At 36.2% G+C, this 18,878-nt stretch overlaps 7 protein-coding genes across 12 annotated transcripts; 5 read left to right on the top strand and 2 right to left on the bottom strand.

Annotated features, from left to right (window-relative positions):
* Nucleotides 1-620: 620 nt before the first annotated feature.
* R10E4.9 (Very-long-chain (3R)-3-hydroxyacyl-CoA dehydratase) lies at nucleotides 621-1,394 on the top strand. Its single transcript, NM_065463.2, has 3 exons — nucleotides 621-851; nucleotides 897-1,107; nucleotides 1,158-1,394. Exons 1-3 carry the CDS (start codon nucleotides 633-635, stop codon nucleotides 1,334-1,336), a joined length of 609 nt encoding a protein of 202 aa, NP_497864.1. The 5' UTR covers nucleotides 621-632; the 3' UTR covers nucleotides 1,337-1,394.
* A 580-nt stretch (nucleotides 1,395-1,974) lies between these two features.
* On the top strand, nucleotides 1,975-6,497 carry R10E4.11 (C2H2-type domain-containing protein; the record flags this gene model as incomplete). 3 transcript variants are annotated; one of them, NM_001267981.5, is made up of 8 exons in its annotated part: nucleotides 1,975-2,024; nucleotides 2,083-2,131; nucleotides 2,183-2,281; nucleotides 2,332-2,661; nucleotides 2,782-2,861; nucleotides 2,991-3,103; nucleotides 3,371-3,562; nucleotides 5,266-6,497. In NM_001267981.5, the coding sequence occupies 8 exons, from the start codon at nucleotides 1,990-1,992 to the stop codon at nucleotides 5,526-5,528; spliced, it is 1,161 nt and encodes a 386-aa protein (NP_001254910.1). The 3 variants fall into 3 exon arrangements, with proteins under 3 accessions (NP_001254910.1, NP_001254912.1, NP_001254911.1); NM_001267983.3 differs by lacking the exon at nucleotides 5,266-6,497 and having other exon boundaries at nucleotides 1,990-2,024; nucleotides 3,371-3,573; NM_001267982.3 differs by lacking the exons at nucleotides 1,975-2,024; nucleotides 2,083-2,131; nucleotides 2,183-2,281; nucleotides 2,332-2,661; nucleotides 2,782-2,861 and having other exon boundaries at nucleotides 3,070-3,103; nucleotides 5,266-5,528.
* Nucleotides 6,415-8,202, bottom strand: R10E4.7 (GP-PDE domain-containing protein). The gene is made up of 5 exons (NM_001393319.1): nucleotides 8,000-8,202; nucleotides 7,647-7,917; nucleotides 7,475-7,603; nucleotides 7,100-7,423; nucleotides 6,415-6,609 (listed from the first exon to the last, which is right to left on the bottom strand). Exons 2-5 carry the CDS (start codon nucleotides 7,682-7,684, stop codon nucleotides 6,507-6,509), a joined length of 594 nt encoding a protein of 197 aa, NP_001379084.1. The 5' UTR covers nucleotides 7,685-7,917; nucleotides 8,000-8,202; the 3' UTR covers nucleotides 6,415-6,506.
* Nucleotides 7,764-9,606, bottom strand: R10E4.6 (DUF1996 domain-containing protein; the record flags this gene model as incomplete). The annotated part of the gene is made up of 7 exons (NM_065459.5): nucleotides 7,764-7,916; nucleotides 8,122-8,365; nucleotides 8,434-8,689; nucleotides 8,736-8,812; nucleotides 8,854-9,002; nucleotides 9,046-9,174; nucleotides 9,346-9,606. The coding sequence occupies 7 exons, from the start codon at nucleotides 9,604-9,606 to the stop codon at nucleotides 7,872-7,874; spliced, it is 1,161 nt and encodes a 386-aa protein (NP_497860.2). The 3' UTR covers nucleotides 7,764-7,871.
* Nucleotides 8,761-11,471, top strand: nth-1 (Endonuclease III homolog; the record flags this gene model as incomplete). Of its 4 annotated transcripts, none has more annotated exons than NM_001384068.1 (6): nucleotides 8,761-9,792; nucleotides 10,183-10,260; nucleotides 10,308-10,400; nucleotides 10,704-10,902; nucleotides 10,951-11,156; nucleotides 11,202-11,417. In NM_001384068.1, 6 exons carry the CDS (start codon nucleotides 9,601-9,603, stop codon nucleotides 11,328-11,330), a joined length of 897 nt encoding a protein of 298 aa, NP_001369882.1. The 4 variants fall into 4 exon arrangements, with proteins under 4 accessions (NP_001369882.1, NP_001254907.1, NP_001254908.1 ...); NM_001267978.2 differs by having other exon boundaries at nucleotides 9,615-9,792; nucleotides 11,202-11,471; NM_001267979.3 differs by lacking the exon at nucleotides 8,761-9,792 and having other exon boundaries at nucleotides 10,213-10,260; nucleotides 11,202-11,330.
* Nucleotides 11,472-11,747: 276 nt separating this feature from the next.
* On the top strand, nucleotides 11,748-14,750 carry mcm-5 (DNA replication licensing factor mcm-5). Its single transcript, NM_065457.7, has 6 exons — nucleotides 11,748-11,932; nucleotides 11,981-12,293; nucleotides 12,361-12,476; nucleotides 12,522-13,512; nucleotides 13,892-14,162; nucleotides 14,209-14,750. Exons 1-6 carry the CDS (start codon nucleotides 11,766-11,768, stop codon nucleotides 14,628-14,630), a joined length of 2,280 nt encoding a protein of 759 aa, NP_497858.1. The 5' UTR covers nucleotides 11,748-11,765; the 3' UTR covers nucleotides 14,631-14,750.
* A 784-nt stretch (nucleotides 14,751-15,534) lies between these two features.
* On the top strand, nucleotides 15,535-17,173 carry R10E4.3 (uncharacterized protein). Its single transcript, NM_065456.2, has 5 exons — nucleotides 15,535-15,715; nucleotides 15,826-16,107; nucleotides 16,155-16,260; nucleotides 16,730-16,987; nucleotides 17,056-17,173. Exons 1-5 carry the CDS (start codon nucleotides 15,542-15,544, stop codon nucleotides 17,151-17,153), a joined length of 918 nt encoding a protein of 305 aa, NP_497857.1. The 5' UTR covers nucleotides 15,535-15,541; the 3' UTR covers nucleotides 17,154-17,173.
* Nucleotides 17,174-18,878: the final 1,705 nt, after the last annotated feature.

Here is an 18,878-nt window from a genome sequence, read left to right as displayed (position 1 = left end):
GTTTCCACGAATCTGCGTTGTTTACTACGCAAATTGACACTTTATTTGGAAAATATTATTTTTACCGTGGCAATTGCGCCTTTAAAATCTGGATACTGTATCTGAAATTGATTTCTTGGATTTTTTTTCAAAATTTTCCAGTTTTACTATGAAGCTTACCAATTTTTGTGCAAAAAAACTTTGAAAAACTTTAATTTTATTAAAATTTTGCGATTATTATGCCAAAAATAATGTAGCTGGTCTCGCCACGACAAAGTTTTGTTCAGTGCAAAAAGGTGTGCACCTTTGAAGAGTACTGTATTTTCGAACTTTCGTTCAAAATTTTTCGATAAAAATATATTTTTTAAATTTCAACACTGGAGGGCACAAATAAAAACACTTGATGTTTATAAATTCATAATAAAAACCGAAAAATCAATGAAAAATCTGCAGATACTCAAGTATGAAACTACAGTACTTTTTAAATGCGCACACCTTTACACATTCACTAAAAATTTTTCCGTGTCGAAACCGGGTATCGTATTTTTGGCGCAAATATCGCAAAACTGTGGGCCTGACATTTTTTCTCAATTTGTTCATCTCAGAAAACAACATTTCATGGAAAAATCTCAAAATTTCAGATTTCTCTCAAAATGGGTGACTTCAAGAACATGATCCTCTTCATCTACACGTTGGTTCTATTCATTCTTCATGGTTACGGTTTCCTCTACATTTTCCACGCAGAGTACACTTCGGAATTCAAATATCCTGAAATTATGTGGTTCTTGCTCTTTATCACATCTCTACAGTATCTCGATATTCCATTTTCGTTCTTTTTGACGAAATCCAATCCAGTCGCTGTTTTTGTTCAGGTACTTGACCAAATATATTATTATATTTCATCACTTCATTTTCAGGTTTCCGGTCGTCTTCTGGTTCTATGGGTAGCTTCTCACATGGTTAGCTGGAAATACGCGGCATTCTCTTTGGTCGCTGTGTACTTGCTCAGTGAGCTGTGCCGTGGACCCTATTATCTCTCGAATTGCCTAGGAACACCCAACCGATCGTTGACGTGGCTCCGGTACAACGCTTTCAAAGTTTTGTATCCTGTCGGATTCACTTGTGAAGGTATTTTGCTTGAATTATTCTAATTTTCGAAAAAAAAAACATAATTTCAGCACTCGTTTTCATCAACGTGTTCTTTGTGTCTGGAAAGATTCCGATTGATATCAAGGATAGATATTTCCAGTATTCATTGCTCTTCACTGTGTTCTTCTTGACAATTGTCACGTTCTTGTACCGTTCCATGAGCAGAAAAGCTGCACAGAAGAACAAGACACTCGCAAAAATGGAATAATTAAATTGAATTTTTAATATTTATCGAAATGTTGTATTAATAAACTCAATTAATCTTCAATATTCATATTCATCGTAACTCATCACATTTGCGGCATTTATCTAATAAATAAAATCGATATTCGGATTCTGACGCGTTCGCTTTGGGTGCGCAAACACGTTTGCCTTATTGACCAAGCATAGTTTTATCGATTCTTTTCCCGACTTTTTCCGCAGCGTTTTCTATGTTGTAAATTCTATTAATCCATTAAAAATGGAGAAAATCGAAGGGAAATAGATTTTTTTTTCAATTTTTAAATTTGAAATTTAAATAAATTTCAAGTTTAAAAGTACTGTAATTTTTAAGGCGCGTCGTCGAATAATATCTTGAGGCCTCGCAGCGCACCGTGTGTACTCCTCGTGGACTACCGGAAATTAATGATTTATCATTTTTCATGGACATTTCTCGTCAATCCAATCGTTTTTTTTGCCTTGCTGTTTGTTAAAACGTATTGACGAGTTTCTCGGCCACACCGGGTGGCCGAGAAGATATCTAGTGATTTGGCACATAGCCAACAATCGCCGGAAAAACAAAAAACCCCGCTATTTTCGAATTTTCGTTTTTTTTTGTTTTCCATAGTTTTAAAAACAAATTTTCAGGTATATATCATTTTGATGGCCAATCAATCACCGGTGAGAAGGTCTTTCAGGTAAATAACATTTATTTTGTTAACAATTGATTTTAAGCAATTATTTTTAATTTTCCAGATTAAAAGACAAACCGAAGCCAGAATATGCGTTTAATAATTTCTTGAAGGTAAGAAATCCTTTGAAGAATTTAAATTCATCGATTAAATCTAATTTTCAGAAAGACTACGTTCACCCGGAGGTTGTTGAGACGAATAAAAAATATGATGATATTTTCTCGAGTGTCATGGAAAACGCTATATCGATGCATGTAGTAATGGTAAATTTATTGAAAAGTTGAAGTTTTTTCAATGAAAAATCAATTTTTAGACACAACAACGCGCGGAAAAACGTCGACATGGAGGGTCTGAAGAATCATCAGATTCTGAGGATTCAGATAGTGTTGCTGACGATTCTGATGGAGCAACTCATGGCTCAAGACTTGAAGAAATGCAAGAACGATTGAAAATTTTGGGATCAAAACGATCAAAACCAGAAATTCCCATAAAAGATCTCGAAGTCGTTCCAAAATTAGAAGAAGAAGCTGAAGAAGAGGATATGGATATTCAAATTCTGCCATCTCCACCGAAAATGTATGCCTGTTCGTGTGGAAAACGATTAAAAACGCATTCTGATTGTCATAAACATATTTTCGACGAGGTATGTCTTATCATTCAACTGTCAAAAGCCTGTTATTTTCACTGTGAAGTTCTATCAGAATTTCCAATAAAATTTGAAACAAAAATCACCATAATAAAATCAATAATTAAATATTTCCAGCACGGAGATCACGACATCAAAGCGGATTGCTTAGAGTGTGGAAACCGTCTCAATGATATTCGAACGAACAATCAATGCTCGTAAGTTTTCGAATTTGTGCTGAAAATCTCTGGTTTTTTACTTTTAAAATTTTTTTAAAAGAGATTTAAAATTACACGAATTACACAATGAGACATCTTTGAAGCTTCGTTAAAGTTTTTATTTTCCAGAGTATGCAAAAGCTACGCCGAAAATGTCGAAGAACACGAAAAATCACATTATCGAACAAGTACTAGTAAGCATGCTGTGATGGAGTGCCGCTACTGTGTCAGACAATTCAGAAGTGAGTTGGTTTTTAAATAATTTTGAAGATATTCCGATTTATTTGACAAAAAAAAGTTTCCTCTGAACTTTTTTGAAGCGAGAACCAGAATAAAAGAGATCGCTTAAAATCGTGTAATTTATAAAAATAAGTAAAATTTTAAAAAAAGATTCTGACAATTTTCGCGTTATTTTCTCATTTAAAATCTAAATTCCTTGATTATTTTTTCCTGTTTTAAATTTAAATAATTCCCCCTCTAAATATATACACTAAATTTCCAATTTTCAGCCGTAAAGGAAGTAATCGAGCACGAAAAAGAGAAGCATTTGGCAAAACCTCTCCGAAAAACGCAATTTTTCAAATGTAACGAATGTTCCGTTGTATTCACAAGTCAAGAAGTTCTCACTGGTCATTACGGTGATCATGTTGACCTGAATCTCTTGAATGACAAGATCGAAGAATTGCAGTATCAAATTGAAGGTAATTTATAGTTTTACAGCTCAAGCTTTAAAATCTAAAATTCGACAAAATTCATTCTCTGCAAAACTAGAATTTCAGCCAAAAATTGTAGATTTTGGGATAGAAAATCCGTTTAAAATATCAGGTTGTCCCATAAGTTTTTGTACTTTTTTTCAAATATTTTTCCAAAACTTCTAGAAAGTTTTAAAATTTTTTCATCGTAGGTCGTGTCAAGGTCGGGTCGTCCCCTTTCAGAAAAGATTCATTTCATCCATTTCTACTTTGCCACGATGACAATCATCACACTTGAACGTCGAGACGTTAGATTGCTTCTTCTTTATGAATTTTGTCTTGGTCATTCAGCAATGGAAGCGGAACGAAACATATGCGGTGCGATGGGTGAGGGAGCACTCTCTTATAATACAGCAAAGAGTTGGTTTCAAAAGTTCAAGAACGGCGACTTCAGTCTCGAAGAAATAGAATGTTCTGGGCGACCGGTAGAGTTGAATGAAGAAGACCTAGTGAAGCTGGTGGAGGAAGAGCCTCGTCTTAGTCTTCGTGAAATGGAAAAGAAGCTTGAGTGTTGTCATAGCACAATTGCACGTCACTTGGGTCGCCTTGGTTTTACTTCAAAACTTGGAATTTGGGTGCCTCATGAACTTTCGGCATCACAGAAGCTCACTCGGGTCAACGTTTGTACTCAACTTCTAACTTTTCGTCGAAAGTTCGATTGGCTGAACAATCTGGTTACTGGAGATGAGAAGTGGGTGCTCTATGTTAACCATTCCAGAAAACGTCAATGGCTTCCGATCGGTGAGAAAGGAATACCGACGCCAAAGCCTGATCTTCACCCAAAAAAGATTATGATCTGTGTCTGGTGGGGTGTTCAAGGACCCGTGCACTGGGAATTGTTGCCAACTAATAAAACTATCACTGCTGATTACTATTGTGCCCAATTGGACCGAGTTGCAGAAAAGACCAACGGAAAATATGAAAAACTATATTTTCTTCACGATAATGCTAGGCCTCATGTCGCCAAGAAGACTTTCCAAAAGCTGCAAGATCTTGGTTGGACTGTTTTACCGCATCCACCATATTCTCCAGATCTTGCACCAACCGACTACCATTTGTTCTTGTCTCTCAGTGACTACATGCGCGACAAGCAATTCGACGACGAAGAGCATCTCAAAACTGAACTCTCCACTTTCTTCTCATCGCGTTCGCCGGATTTCTTCTCCCGTGGCATCATGATGTTACCTAGTAAATGGCAACAAGTGGTGGACACTAATGGTGAATACTTGTGTGAATAGTACTACTTGTCGCTTGAGAGAAATAAATTTTTTTCAAAAAAAAAATAGTACAAAAACTTATGGGACAACCTGATAATTATTAACTAAACTCAAAATGAACCAAAAAACTGAATTTCTAAAAGAGCACTACAATTTTTAACACTTATCAAAGTTTTGACAAGTAGCCAAATTTCAGAATAAAATTTTTTGTTGAGAAATTCATAGAATTTTTTACTCTTAAAAATCAAAATTTTTCCAAAACTAATTCCCTGGAGTTTCAGTCAAAAATAATAACGTTTTCGGTGTGAACATTATATAATTACTTTTTAATAGTTTTTAAAACCTAAATACCGATTTTGTGATATAAAAAATCAATTTTTCAGCTAAAAAATTATATGTCAAAAAAATATTTAAAAAAATTTTCCAATTTTTCAGCTCTAAAAGAAGAATGTCCATTCTGTCGAATCTTCATGGCTTCACGTAAATCTTTCCGTGCTCATCTTCTAAAACATCATTGGCTTGCTTGTAAGTCGCTGGCTTCTGTGGTACCGACAGATGAAGAAATTAAAAAAGAAATTGATGAATTGACGGCGTCAATGGTGGATGATGAAGATGATGAAGATGTTGATATAGAAATAATTGAAGTGAAAAAAGAAGTGAAGGATGAGATTCAAGACTATGGATATCCAGCTTCTTAGACTTTCGAACGAGACATCTTATCAGATAGCATATCACAAAAATTCGAGCGTTTTTGATTCAAATTCCACCAGCTCAAGATTTTTCTAAAATAGTTTCAAAATTTATTCAAAAAATTAACTTTAGTGTCAAAATATTTTTTAAAAATTGATTTATCTGAAAATAACTTGTATTTTAGTTGAAAACATCGTAGAGATTTAAAAAAAAGCTGAAAACTAAAATTTTGAAAACTAAAAAAATTATTTTCAGATCAATCAAATATTTTTCTATATTTTGACACTAAGTTTTTATTTAAAACCTTTGATCAACGATTCTTTTCAAAGGAGATTGAAAAATTGAAATACAAAAAAATTAGTTTTTAAAATAATTTTTTTTGAAAAAAAAAATAGCCCAAATTTTATTGTTCTATTTTTCGAAAAATCGTAATATTTTCGAAGGATCATAAAACCGGCAGCAATAGGCCATTTGATATACTTTCCTTCTCCGAAACACCCAGAAAATCATGAATAAACCTCGATTTCCGCAAAAAAATGCACTAAAAATGCAAAACTGAAAATTTCCAAAGATTTCAGAATTTATGTGATAAGCTATCCAAACAATGTCTCGTCTTGTCTAAAATCCACTTTTCTTTGAAATTATGCGATAATCCTGTATATTTATTGCTAATAATTTTGTTTCGATTCATATTATTAATTTTCAGATGGCTCTTTTACTTTATCATTTTTATATTCTCCTGGGCTGGTCCCATTCCCCTGTCTCCATTATCCCTCTGTACAATCATTCAGTCATTTATGGCCCCCCCCCCCCCCTCCCCACCTATAATTTATTCATTTTTTTGTGTTGTAATTATTTCTAGAGGTCCTATTCAGGGCTAATCTAGCGTGATTTGAGCAGTTTTTATTCAATTCTGAACGCATTTTTTCAATTAAAATTAGTAGTTTTTTGAAAGAAATAATAAAAAGAGCATTTCATAGTTCGTGTTATTTTTCAAATATTTCATTTGTCATCTCAATTAGATTCGGGTTGCGAATGACGGCTCCGGTGAATCCTATCTGACGAAGAATCTCGAATTCTTGAACGGCTCTGAAAATTTTTAGTTTAGTTTTTAAATAAAGCAGATATTTTTTCAGTTAAAAACAGCGCTTGAAATTTTGAAATTTTTTTCTACCTCCAAATAGCGAGATTCTCCAATTTACGCTAAAAGGTTCGCCACGAACAATATTTTATATTATTATTTTGAATATTTTGAAATGGAGCCTACGCAAAAATGTGTGCGCCTTTATGAGGTACAGTAACCCACTACTCGTTATTTTGCAGTTTTCTTCAATTTTTCCATTTTTTTCTGGAAAAATAAATTGAAAGGCATAAATAATTTTGTTAATTCAAAAAACTGTAAAAGAGAAAATTTCGAAATAGCGATAGCGGGTTACTGTACTTCTTGAAGGCGCACTTTTGTTCGTGGCGAGAGCCGATACAGTATTCTTTGGCAAAAATTGTAGAATTTCGTCATTGGTTAGTATTAGAATTGAAAAAATAACGAAATAATTGGGAAATTTAAAAAAATTCCCCTCACGTTTCATAGTCCCTAAATCTGAGAGTTCTCGCCGCCAATGGTTGAATATCGTGTTCCAAAGAGTCTTGTACAGCTGTCCGAATACTACTATTCCACATAATATCACAATCATTAATTCGATGATAACTGATAATTGAATGAGTTATTCGTTGCTCCCGTGTATCCCAAATCATTGTAAATATCTCGTTGTCCAGCGAGATGACGTCATCGGTGAAGTTTCGCATCGCAACTCCGTCCACTGACTTTTCTTCGATTAATCGGGGAATCCATTGGTTAGAGTTGGTGGTGACTGGGTCGACGAGAAGTTTTGGAAGTGAGAATTTACTAAAAAAAAGAATTAAAATTAGAATAATTCTGTAGACATCCACAAATCACCTGTTTTTCAGTCGATGAAAACTTGAAAGTTTATAATCGTCTACTTTATCCTCCTTCTTTTCAAAGTCAATTAGAACACCATCAGCTCCTGAACATCGATTTTTTATATATCGATCACTGGGAAAGAATCTGAAATCACTGATATAATAGAGACATTGCATTGTTGACATACCTTGTCAGTCGAACTCGAATCAACGATCTGATCTTCATTTTTTGTGTTAGTTGGTTAGTCGTTAGTAGATTATAAATTCGGTAATAAATTTATAGTGGTAGAAATTAATGAGAATTATATCCACGAATCCGCGTGTACTGCGGAAATATTCATTTTATATTTATAAAAAATGTTACAAGTGAGATCAAATTTTTTTTTAATGTATCATAGAAGAGAAGCGCCAAATCAATAGAATGCTGCACATTTTACCGCATCCAATCGTTCCATTTTCTGAATTTGAAATAATTATTCATAGCTCCATAACGGTTGAGTAACGTGAATGATAATTCTGTTTTAAATTATTAAGACTAATTCCCCTATTTGAATTCCCTCCAAAATAAGAACTGCAAGACTAGCGATTTGATTTGAGCAATTTGCATCGCCTACTTTCCAACCAATCAAATTAAGTGTGCGAAGTTCGAAGTCGCCTACCTACCATATACTTCCCATCGGGTCTCTTAACAATCATTGGCTTGAACGAAACTTCTCTACAAACTCTCGTTGGTGGCGACAGAAACCGTCTTGTCATTTTGCCACGTAGCAATAGATCCGCCAATGCTTCAGGAATCTGATTTGATTTCAGTGCTTCTGATGGAATACTTCCAAAGCATCGATGAAATGCCTGTGGGACTCCATCAATGTCTTCGAATTGGAACTTCCATAGACAACATGGTTGTTCTCTGAATTTTAAAAAAATGATTATGATTAATGATTGAGTATAAGTTCCTGAGCCAGTTGGGCAACCTACATTCCAAGAGAAGGATCGCACTCCTTTCCAAATGTGATCCTTGGAAGTATGGACTTTGTGTCAAGGATTGCTCGAGCATCCAGATTCCGTGGTAGAAGATATCGATTGTTCCAAAAATCATCGAGAACCACTAGAATCTCTCTGATCCTAGACCTCTCATTATATGAATTTACGATAGAAGTTGTCCGAAATCTGGCATTTTCTCCCCAATCCATCGGTTTTGTTTCAATTGGGTGAATTTTTAGAAACGTCTCACCTGAATCAAGAGGATGTGATGAAGATCTTAAATCTCTGCAGTTCACCTTCATAACATACGTACATCAGTGGAGACCTACTTCCAGGGTCTCTGAACCATCGATCAGGAATATGAATTGTTAAACTGAACACGTGGGTTACTGTAGTTATATTTATATTTCTCACTTAACAACAGGAATCGGTATCTGTTTGATAGGGTTGAAGTGTATTCCATCTCGAAAATGAATCGGAACATGGAAGAATTGTTTCCTGGCTAGAGATCCACAAAAGTTCGAGACGTTGTCACCGGTAATCCGATCTCCGAGAAGAACAATCTGTAAGAGGTCTCATCTGGGAGAAGCTTATTTCAGTAGTTACCTTCTGTTCAGACTCTGCGATTCCTTGACTATAATAGTCGATCCCTTCAAGATTCTGATGAATTGCATCCGAAAATGCTTCTTTAACAACTTCGTGCAAATGAAAACGTAATTCGTTTTGATCATCATACTGAAACTTCGGAAAGATTTTAAGTATTACCCCGATCCAAATGTTTCGAATTAAAGTTATAAATACGGTACCCGGTTTCGACACGATTTTTGTCAAACTCGAGGAAACTACAGTAGTCCTTAAAGGCGCATACTAATAGCGCAAAATCTCAACCTTCGCTTACCAACTTACCCGCACACCTTCCTTTCTCTGCGAATCAATAATAAAATTCGAAATCGGCGTCATCATTCTATAACCAGTACAATGAATAATCAAACTAAATAGAAAGGCAGCTTGAAACATTTCTTTAATCTTCTCGCAACGAAATGTGCTCCGGCTCTCCAGGCTTATCAGTGTTAGAAGAGAAGAGAAGGATAAAACAACAATAAAAACAGTTTTCATTTGTCTCGTTTCTTGCTTCTTCCCCCACGATCTGCTGATCTGAAAATGCATTCTTTCAGTATGAAACGAGTTGTTGCGTCATCATCAGTAGCTGCTGTAGCAACATGTGACGTGGAAGGTACTGTAGTTGCCTGGAGACGTGACGTGGAATTAATTCGAAAAATGAGAAAGGATATGATTGCACCTGTGGATACGATGGGATGTCATAAGCTTGCAGATCCTTTGGCAGCTCCGCCGGTCTGTGTGGCTCTGGGATTCATTAACAAGACGCAGCGATTTTTGAGCCAGAAGTACGGTATTCGGTCTTGACATGATAAATTTTCGCTAAATGCAAAAAGGTGTGCGCCTTTAAATAGTACTGTAATTCAAAACTTTAGCTGCTATCAAATTTTAATCGATTTTTCATACATCAAATTTGAATAAAAACTGAAAAATCGATGAAAATCCCGCATCAACGACAGTTTGACATTACAGTACTCTTTGAAGGCGCACGCCTTTTAGCATTTGACAAAAATTTGTCGTGTCAAGCTTGTCTTGATCAAGACCGGGTACCGTATATTAAAATTCGCAACGCTTTGCGTCTGAGTGATATCTGATTTTTTTAAAAATAAAATCTGCGAGTTCCAGGTTCATCGATTTCAAGTTCTTGTTGCCCTGATGCTTTCCAGTCAAACCAGAGATGAAGTCAATGCGGCGGCGATGAAAGTTCGAAAAATATAAATTTTGATTTCAAGCATTTTTTATATTTACAGAGACTCAAGGATCATGGCTTGTCAATCGGGAAAATTCTCGAATTCAAAGTACCAGACTTGGAGACGATTTTGTGTCCTGTTGGATTTTATAAAGTACGGTAACTCGAAATTTAAAATGCAAAAAGGTGTGCGCCTTCAAAGAGTACTGTAGTTTCAGAATTTGCGGAATTTTTATTGTTTTTTTTTCGGTTTTTTTTTTTCAATAAAATTGTTTACAATCAAGGGAAAACTGAAAAATCGATGAAAATTCCGCAGCAACGAGAGTTTGAAATTACAGTACTCTTTAAATACGCACATCTTTTTGTATTTACCAGAAATTGTCGTTTCGAGACCGGGTACTGTATTTTTGGTGTAAAATTTCGCATCTTGGTAATAATCTAAACATTTTCTTTCCAGAGAAAGGCCGTGTACCTTCAAAAGACTGCAAAAATTCTGAAAGATGATTTTTCTGGCGATATCCCTGATTCCCTGGACGGACTGTGCGCACTGCCAGGAGTTGGCCCAAAAATGGCGAATCTCGTCATGCAAATTGCTTGGGGAGAATGTGTGGGAATTGCAGTCGACACACATGTTCACAGAATTTCTAATCGACTCGGTAAATATTTTTTAATTTCATTTTAAAAATGAATTTTTGAATTTCTAGGCTGGATCAAGACCAGCACCCCAGAAAAGACACAAAAAGCGCTTGAAATTCTACTTCCAAAGTCGGAATGGCAACCAATTAATCATCTTCTCGTTGGATTCGGTCAGATGCAATGCCAACCAGTTCGTCCGAAATGTGGAACTTGTCTCTGTAGATTTACGTGCCCCAGTTCCACAGCTAAAAATGTGAAGAGCGAGACTGAAGAGGTTTATACCTTTTTATAAATAAAAGACAAGCGGATTTTTTTTCAGACTTCCACAAGTATCGAGGTTAAACAAGAAGTTGAGGATGAATTTGAAGATGAAAAACCTGCGAAAAAGATTAAGAAAACCAGAAAAACTAGAACCAAGATTGAAGTGAAAACTGAATCGGAAACGTAGCAAAGCAAGTGTCAAGCAGAAAATCGATAACTGATCTCTAACATACATTATACATGAATGAATAAATTAATGTTTTTATTTAAATAAAACTGGCAATTCATCTGGTTTCCTATGTTTCATGAAACACAGAAGATCCAATAAATCCATTATATAAATATTGATGCACTTTGCGCGTCATATTCACTGTCTGTACGTGAGCGTGTTTGCGGAATGTGAGGCGCGGGCGCCAAAAATTTTCAAATTTGAATCGCATCGTTTTACCGCATTCTGTTTTATTTCCATATTTTCATCCTTTTTCTATTGTTTTTTCTTGTTTTCTTCATAATTTTTTTTCATTTTGAAGAAGAAAACTGAGTTTTCCTTCTCAAAACATAATACTGATTGTCATATCCTTGTTTCAATGGTTTAAAATTTCAGTAATCCACTAACACCAATATGTCTAACCTCGACAACCCCGGAATCTACTATCAGGAACGATTCTTTGCGAATGACGGAGTTCCAGATACTGGAAGAGAGTTGATCGCTGAATATCGTCAGCTTATCACTCAATTCCGCAATTTTATCCGTGATTTTTCCACTGGAGGCTTCGGAATGATTTACAGGTTTGTGCAATTACTCTGATCAAAACTTCTCTCATTAACCAATTACAGAGATCAGCTGAAGCGCAACTACTTCAGCCATGAATATCGCCTTGAAATTAACCTGAATCATCTGAAAAATTTCGACGAGGACATTGAGATGAAGCTGAGAAAATTCCCAGGAAAAGTGCTCCCAGCTCTCGAGGAAGCCGCCAAAATTGTCGCTGATGAGATTACCACGCCAAGACCAAAGGGAGAGGAGAAGCTTCATGATATTCAAGTGACACTGACGCTTGACGAGTATCCAACCTCACTTCGACAGGTTAAATCTGCTCAGGTCTCCCAGGTTGTCAAGATTTCCGGAATTATTGTGGCTGCTGCTCAGGTATGAAAATCAAAAATGTTTAAAAACAAATCATATTAATTAATAATGTTACTATATTTTTCTTCAGGTTCGCTCTAAAGCCACTAAAGTAACCCTCCAATGTCGTCAGTGCAAGCACACAATTCCAGATGTTTCGATCAAGCCAGGACTTGAAGGATTTGCTCTTCCAAGAACTTGTGCAGCGTTCGTTATTCTTATTTAAAATGATCAAATTTTGAATAATTTCAGACCACAACAAGGACAAATGCAGCGATGCCCAATAGATCCATATATTATGCTGCCCGACAAGTGTGAATGTGTCGATTATCAGACTTTGAAGCTTCAGGAGAATCCAGAAGACGTTCCACATGGAGAAATGCCACGTCATCTTCAGCTTTTCACGGAGAGATATTTGACTGATAAAGTGGTTCCTGGAAATCGAGTCACAATTGTTGGAGTTTATTCGATTAAAAAGTTGATTCAAAAAAAGGGTGGTGACAAATCTCTTCAAGGAATTCGTACACCATATCTCAGAGTTCTTGGAATCCACATGGAAACATCTGGACCTGGAAGAACCAATTTCACAACGTTTACACCTGAAGAAGAGAGAATGTTCAAGACTTTGGCTCAGAGGAAAGATGCTTATGAACTTATCGCTAAATCGATTGCTCCATCAATCTATGGATCCGCTGATATCAAGAAATCGATTGCTTGTTTGTTGTTCGGAGGTGCTCGTAAGAAGCTTCCAGATGGAATTACACGACGTGGAGACATCAATGTTCTCTTGCTCGGAGATCCAGGAACAGCAAAATCTCAGTTGTTGAAGTTCGTTGAGCAAGTGTCTCCAATTGGAGTGTACACATCTGGAAAAGGATCATCGGCTGCTGGTCTCACTGCATCAGTTATTCGTGATCCACAATCACGCTCGTTCATCATGGAAGGTGGTGCAATGGTTCTGGCTGATGGTGGAGTCGTTTGTATTGATGAATTCGATAAAATGCGTGAAGATGATCGAGTTGCAATTCACGAAGCAATGGAACAACAGACCATTTCTATTGCAAAGGCTGGAATTACAACTACTTTGAATTCTCGTTGCTCGGTTCTGGCGGCCGCTAATTCGGTTTACGGAAGATGGGATGAGTCGAGAGGAGATGATAATATCGATTTTATGCCAACTATTCTGTCTCGTTTCGATATGATCTACATTGTGAAGGATACTCATGATGTTCTCAAAGATGCTGTAAGTTTCTGCAAGGATGCTCACGCACAGAAACAAAGAAGGGGTGCGCCTAGTGTGTCGTGATTAATTTCTGAATGATTTTACTGCATTAGCTTGCTTGCATGATTTTGGAACATTTTCGCTAATTTTTTTACAATTTTAACATTCGAAATGGGCAATATACCCCTGCTTTGCACAGAAAGCAATAATTTAAAAAAAAATGAAATCCAATTCTCTGCCGGGAATAATACAAATGAGGGGTATATTGTCCATTTCGAATGTTAAACATCTAAAAACCTTGGCGAAATCGTAATTCACAGTTGTGCACGGGTAGTACACGACGGCCGATTTTTTTGCCCAATAATTCTAAATTTTCAGCTTTAATTTTGAATATTTTCAGACCCTCGCGAAGCACGTCATCGAAGTTCATGTGAATGCATCTGCTGCTAAAGAACGTGATATTGCAGGAGTCCCAAAAACAGCCACAACTGATTCAGATGGTGTGATGACAATGTTCGATACGGATGGTTTCTTGACTATCGAGTTCCTCAAGAAATTCGTCACATATGCTCGTTTGAACTGTGGACCACGTCTTACTCCGCAAGCTTCTGAGAAGCTCGTTAATCACTACGTTAAGATGAGAAATCCAGTTGTCAATGCTGATGCTTTTAGTAAGTTTAAAATATCATTTTGTAATGAAAACCCATAAATTTTCAGAATCAGGAAAGAAGGCTCATAATTCGGCAATTCCGATTACCGTTCGTCAACTCGAAGCCATTGTTCGTATTGCTGAAAGTATTGCAAAGATGGAGCTTCAGCAGTTTGCCACTGACAAGCACGTCGAGGAAGCGCTCCGTCTGTTCCGTGTTTCAACAATTGAAGCGGCGGCAACTGGAAATTTGGCAGGAGTCGAAGGATTTACTTCAACAGCTGATCAAGAAGCATTGAATCGTATCGAAGTGCAAATGAAGAAGAGATTCGCAATCGGTACACACGTTTCTGAGCATTTGATTGTTCAAGACTTTGTTGCTCGTCAACATTATAGAGAGTCTCTTGTCAAGAAGGTTATCGATAATTTGGTCCGTCGTGGAGACTTGCAACAAAAGATGCAACGCAAGATGCTCTACCGTGTTCGATAAATTCTCAAAATTTTGTCTTTTTTATCTGGATCTCTTTCTCATACTCAATTCTTAACATATTTTCTCATTCAATTTGATTTTAAACTGTTCTAAATTATTAAATGAACGTTTGCTTTTTCGAAGACCTTGAAAAATAATCAAATTCTAGTTTATGATCGTGTCAAGAAAACACATCAGAAGATTTTCACCGCTCGTTTGCTAAATGATGGCATGCCTGCTTAAAGGAATATTTTTCCAAAGTTCTTCTTGAATAATTTGATTTTTGGCAAATGCCCCAACAATGGTGAACTTACTCAAGAAAATTTACTGATTCACCAAATAAACAAACAAAAATCACTTTAAGCCGAGTGTGAGGTTGGTAGCAGTAACTGAAAATTGTGGAAACCTAACCTAAAGGTAGTCTTCGACATAAGTTTCATTTGGAAGTCCGGGATTAGGTTGAAATACTTCCCTTGTAGCTAAGTACGGTATTATTGCAGGAGTACTGTAGGATTTGCGTAGTTTCGGAAAATTTGAATTTGAAAAAATGTTGCTATTATTAGGTTAGGGTTGGTGGTACTGTAGGGTTACTGTAGTTTGGGAAATTTAAATTTTTAGCATTTAACATGGGCCGAGAGTTGAGATAATGGCGAGGGTTTTGTGGGATTGCCTGGGTAGTTTGGGATGCATTTTAGCTTTTGAAGCGGATTTGAATATTTGGTTAAGATTTTGTGAAGACATTGTCGAACGAATACAATTACAAACGACACTTTTTCATATTCAGGTTGAAATGGAAATTCATAAATATTTATAGCTAAATGTTTAAAAAATAGATAAAAATTATATTTTTTCAAAATAAGAAAAGGACACGTTTTTTTTCTAAAATGTCCAATTTCAAAAAAAACCAAAAATTGATTTATTTTCTATCAAAAATGACATCGGCGTCGTCGCAAGAGGAGGACGGAAGCGAAGAAGATGAACATTTTAAGTCGATATTATTAATAATCATGTTTGGCGCACAATTTGTTTGCTTCTTAATCGCATGGTTTTGGTTTTACCCGAGAGACGAACCACCAAACAATCAAATAATGCATAAGTTGGAAAAGGTATTCGAAGATTTTCTTTCAGGCTCGTAAAATTTAATGTGTTGTGTCTGTATACTACACAGAAATGAAAAAGTGTGCAACCACCGTTCGAATATAATTTTTAATTTCAGGACACTGCAAAATCTCGAATAGCTGGAGGCACAGTTCGTCCGATCAGCCGTCTCACTTCCCGAGAAATCCGCTTTTTAGCTCATCATGACACGTGTCATGAACGTGGCTTTGAGCTGACAGAAGACGATAAAAAGTTGTTGAAACTGGCAAAAGAAGGGGAAATCAATCATTTGAAGCATGTATCCAAGTTATTCGATGATCTGACAATGAATTGTGGCAGTATAATTGTTAAGCGAGGCGCTTCGATAGAAACTAATTTTAATAATGAGACTATGGAACAGGTATTCATGAATTTTCTGATTGTTTTGGGCAATTAAATTATTTTCAGTTCGACAATGATGAAACTGCTGGAATTGAATATTTGGTACCGTTGAAACGATCGAAGGAAGAAAAGGAAAAGAAAAAGAAGAGGAAGACGAAAGAAAGAATGGATGGTAAGTTACCATATATTTTAATTTGCGCGTGAAATTATGTGCATTGAGTGTTTGCACACAATTCATGTGCAGACACACCATATTTCAAGAGCAAGTTCAAAACACATATAATTGAAATATGGAGCATGTTTCGATGCACAATATTACGGGAACAAACAATATCTCGGAGCGAAAACTACAGTAATTCTATAAATGACTACTGTAGCGCTGTCGATTTACGGGCTCATTTTCGATGATTTATGATTTAATTCATTTTGAAATTCGAGCCACGAGAGTAAATCGACACAATAGCTACAGTAGTCATTTATAGAATTACTGTAGTATTCGCTCCGAGATATTTCGCGCGTCAAAAATGTTGCGCAGTACGCATTCTCAGAGTTTTGTGTTTCCGTAATACGCGAGTGTGCGATTTACGCGGAAATTTGGTTTAATTGAGGTTTGATTAAGAAATTTGAAATTCGAATTCCAGCCCTGGACGAACTGACACGTGTCACTTCAAACGATCGAATTCCTCTGTTGTCTCGAATAGTTCACCACAACCAACCATCACGAAAAACACTGAAGCCAGCCACATCAACAATCCGTGAACGAACACTTGAAACTCAGTCAACGATGGAAGATGATAAAACACAATTAAAAGTGATCAGAAAACCATCGTCTAGACCACACAAGAAGCCATCCACAATGGAGAGTGCTGTGAAAAAGAAGAAATCGGCGGCAACGTTAAGTAAGTTGGGTTGAAATTTGACGGGCTCCTCTTCATTCGTATTCATTTATATGAATAATTTTTTGCAGAAACTGTTCGTAAAACGACACGGGATGAGCTGTCACTTGCAACAACGCTCGAGGAAACAACACGAAGCAAGAAAAATCCGTTGTCAAAGGAACCCTGATTTAATAAAAATTATTTTAAAACATGTTTTACATTTGGGCCTGTTTAATACCTTGTAGCGTGACAAGCCTGTAAAATATGGCCGTACCGATAAATTGGCAATTAGTCTTTCCCGTCTCTATTAGTATCGAACTTTTTCTTTTAGATGCTCCGCACTATTATTAACTCCAAAATACTTCAAATTTCTTTGATTCTGCGAAATTTTCTAATTTTATTATTTATTAAGAAACCATGAGTTCTTGAGAATGTCTACTTTCTGGCGCAAAAATGGCGGCAGCAGAGAGAACATGCAGCGACGAGAGATTTAGGAGCCTTCGCTACGAGATATTCCCGCGCCAAAACGGTAGGCATTCTCATGATCTCACGGTTTCTTAATAACTGTGTTCCCATTGTTTGTATTCTAAAGTTCTTGGAGTTCAAAAACCTGCAGAAATACTCAAACTTTTGAAAAACGTTGATTGAAAATTTTGAAATAAAATATGGAGAAATAAAATAGAAATTTTAAAAAAACCAACAATTTTTACAGTGTTCAATTCTGAAAATTAGTTCTGCTGAACTATGATATAATAAGTGTACTGAATATTCATTTACAATACGCTTTTAAGTGGTACCTAGATATATTAAGCTGCCGCAGTTACATAAAGTCTCATGTCAATCTTCTACGAAAATCAGAAAGTTTACAAACAATTGTTCTTATCATTATCACTGTTATCATTTTGTCCACGTTTTCCCATTCACTCTTACTCTCTTTTCCCACCAAAAATTGCAACATTTACCCAAGTCACTGACCTATTCCCTCTCTCTTCCCTCCCTCATTCGTCTTTGATCAAAAAGGGCCGCCCGTAAGTATATTTGTCCAAAAATCCATTCTCTACGTCTCACTGATCCATGCACTATTTCCAAGTGCGCAAGCGGAACAGCAGAAACTCTTTTTTCTAACCATACGCTTGGCGCAGCGCCAACACATTTTTTGTCCACAGCGTCTGCGATCTCTTGTTATCGAACGCTGCCTCGGCCTCCTGTACCGTATGACCAACTATTTGTCATGTGGTGGCCCCCGTCGGGCGTTTCGAAGAAGAAGAAGAATAGGTGACTGACAGTGTTGAACAACTTTTTATCTTTTTCCTCTCTGCTCCCTCTAACTATTTTTCCGTTACGTTCGATGACGTCGGAAAATTCTTAGATTTCCGATGAGTCAACGAAATTTGAATTCCGCGGGCAAGTTGTACCTGTACAAAAAGTTTGAAATTAAAAGAATTATATGGAAAGTCTTTACGGCTGATACGTGAAATACCGGGAATTTTGCTCTAAAACCATATTTCCTATGACACCCAATTGATCAACTCTCACAGCTCATATCTCAGTTGTCGTATGTTTCATATTAAAATTATCAACTATCAAAATATTTGTTATTTCTTTTTCTATCGTTCTGTAGTTAATTGTTTGATAGCTTTAATATGAACATAGATATAACCTTCAAAAGTAGAGTGTACCGTGTATTCTCTCGAAATATGGCATACCTATTAGTATTGCACCCAAAAACACATACGAAAATTGATATTGCAATCTCTATTAGACTTGAAAATACGAGAGGATTTTGCAACAAAATAAAAAAAATGCCTGATTCGGCCTCAAATTTTTGGTATAGCTTTCTGAGAAATTTAACAGGAAAAAAAATTTTAAAAAGAACCATAACAAATGTAGAAAAATGTTATAAACTTTTTTA

This window comes from Caenorhabditis elegans, chromosome III (genome assembly GCF_000002985.6).
Source record: "Caenorhabditis elegans chromosome III".
In the NCBI taxonomy this organism is placed as follows: Eukaryota; Metazoa; Nematoda; class Chromadorea; order Rhabditida; family Rhabditidae; genus Caenorhabditis; species Caenorhabditis elegans.
The sequence above is the reverse complement of the archived record's forward strand: the minus strand, read 5'-3'. Positions and strand labels throughout refer to the sequence as shown.

Bases quoted from the DNA above. Each gene is read 5' to 3' on its own strand.
- R10E4.3 (NM_065456.2), top strand. From the start codon at position 15,542: ATGACATCGGCGTCGTCGCAAGAGGAGGACGGAAGCGAAGAAGATGAA. The intron at 16,108-16,154 runs GTATTCATGAAT...AATTATTTTCAG, and splicing joins ATAATGAGACTATGGAACAG to TTCGACAATGATGAAACTGC. The intron at 16,261-16,729 runs GTAAGTTACCAT...TTCGAATTCCAG, and splicing joins GACGAAAGAAAGAATGGATG to CCCTGGACGAACTGACACGT.
- R10E4.9 (NM_065463.2), top strand. From the start codon at position 633: ATGGGTGACTTCAAGAACATGATCCTCTTCATCTACACGTTGGTTCTA. The intron at 852-896 runs GTACTTGACCAA...CTTCATTTTCAG, and splicing joins CAGTCGCTGTTTTTGTTCAG to GTTTCCGGTCGTCTTCTGGT. The intron at 1,108-1,157 runs GTATTTTGCTTG...ACATAATTTCAG, and splicing joins TGTCGGATTCACTTGTGAAG to CACTCGTTTTCATCAACGTG.
- R10E4.7 (NM_001393319.1), bottom strand. From the start codon at position 7,684: ATGAAGATCAGATCGTTGATTCGAGTTCGACTGACAAG. The intron at 7,604-7,646 runs GTATGTCAACAA...CAGTGATTTCAG, and splicing joins ATTCGAGTTCGACTGACAAG to ATTCTTTCCCAGTGATCGAT. The intron at 7,424-7,474 runs GTGATTTGTGGA...TCTTTTTTTTAG, and splicing joins TTTCATCGACTGAAAAACAG to TAAATTCTCACTTCCAAAAC.
- mcm-5 (NM_065457.7), top strand. From the start codon at position 11,766: ATGTCTAACCTCGACAACCCCGGAATCTACTATCAGGAACGATTCTTT. The intron at 12,294-12,360 runs GTATGAAAATCA...ATTTTTCTTCAG, and splicing joins TTATTGTGGCTGCTGCTCAG to GTTCGCTCTAAAGCCACTAA. The intron at 14,163-14,208 runs GTAAGTTTAAAA...ATAAATTTTCAG, and splicing joins TGTCAATGCTGATGCTTTTA to AATCAGGAAAGAAGGCTCAT.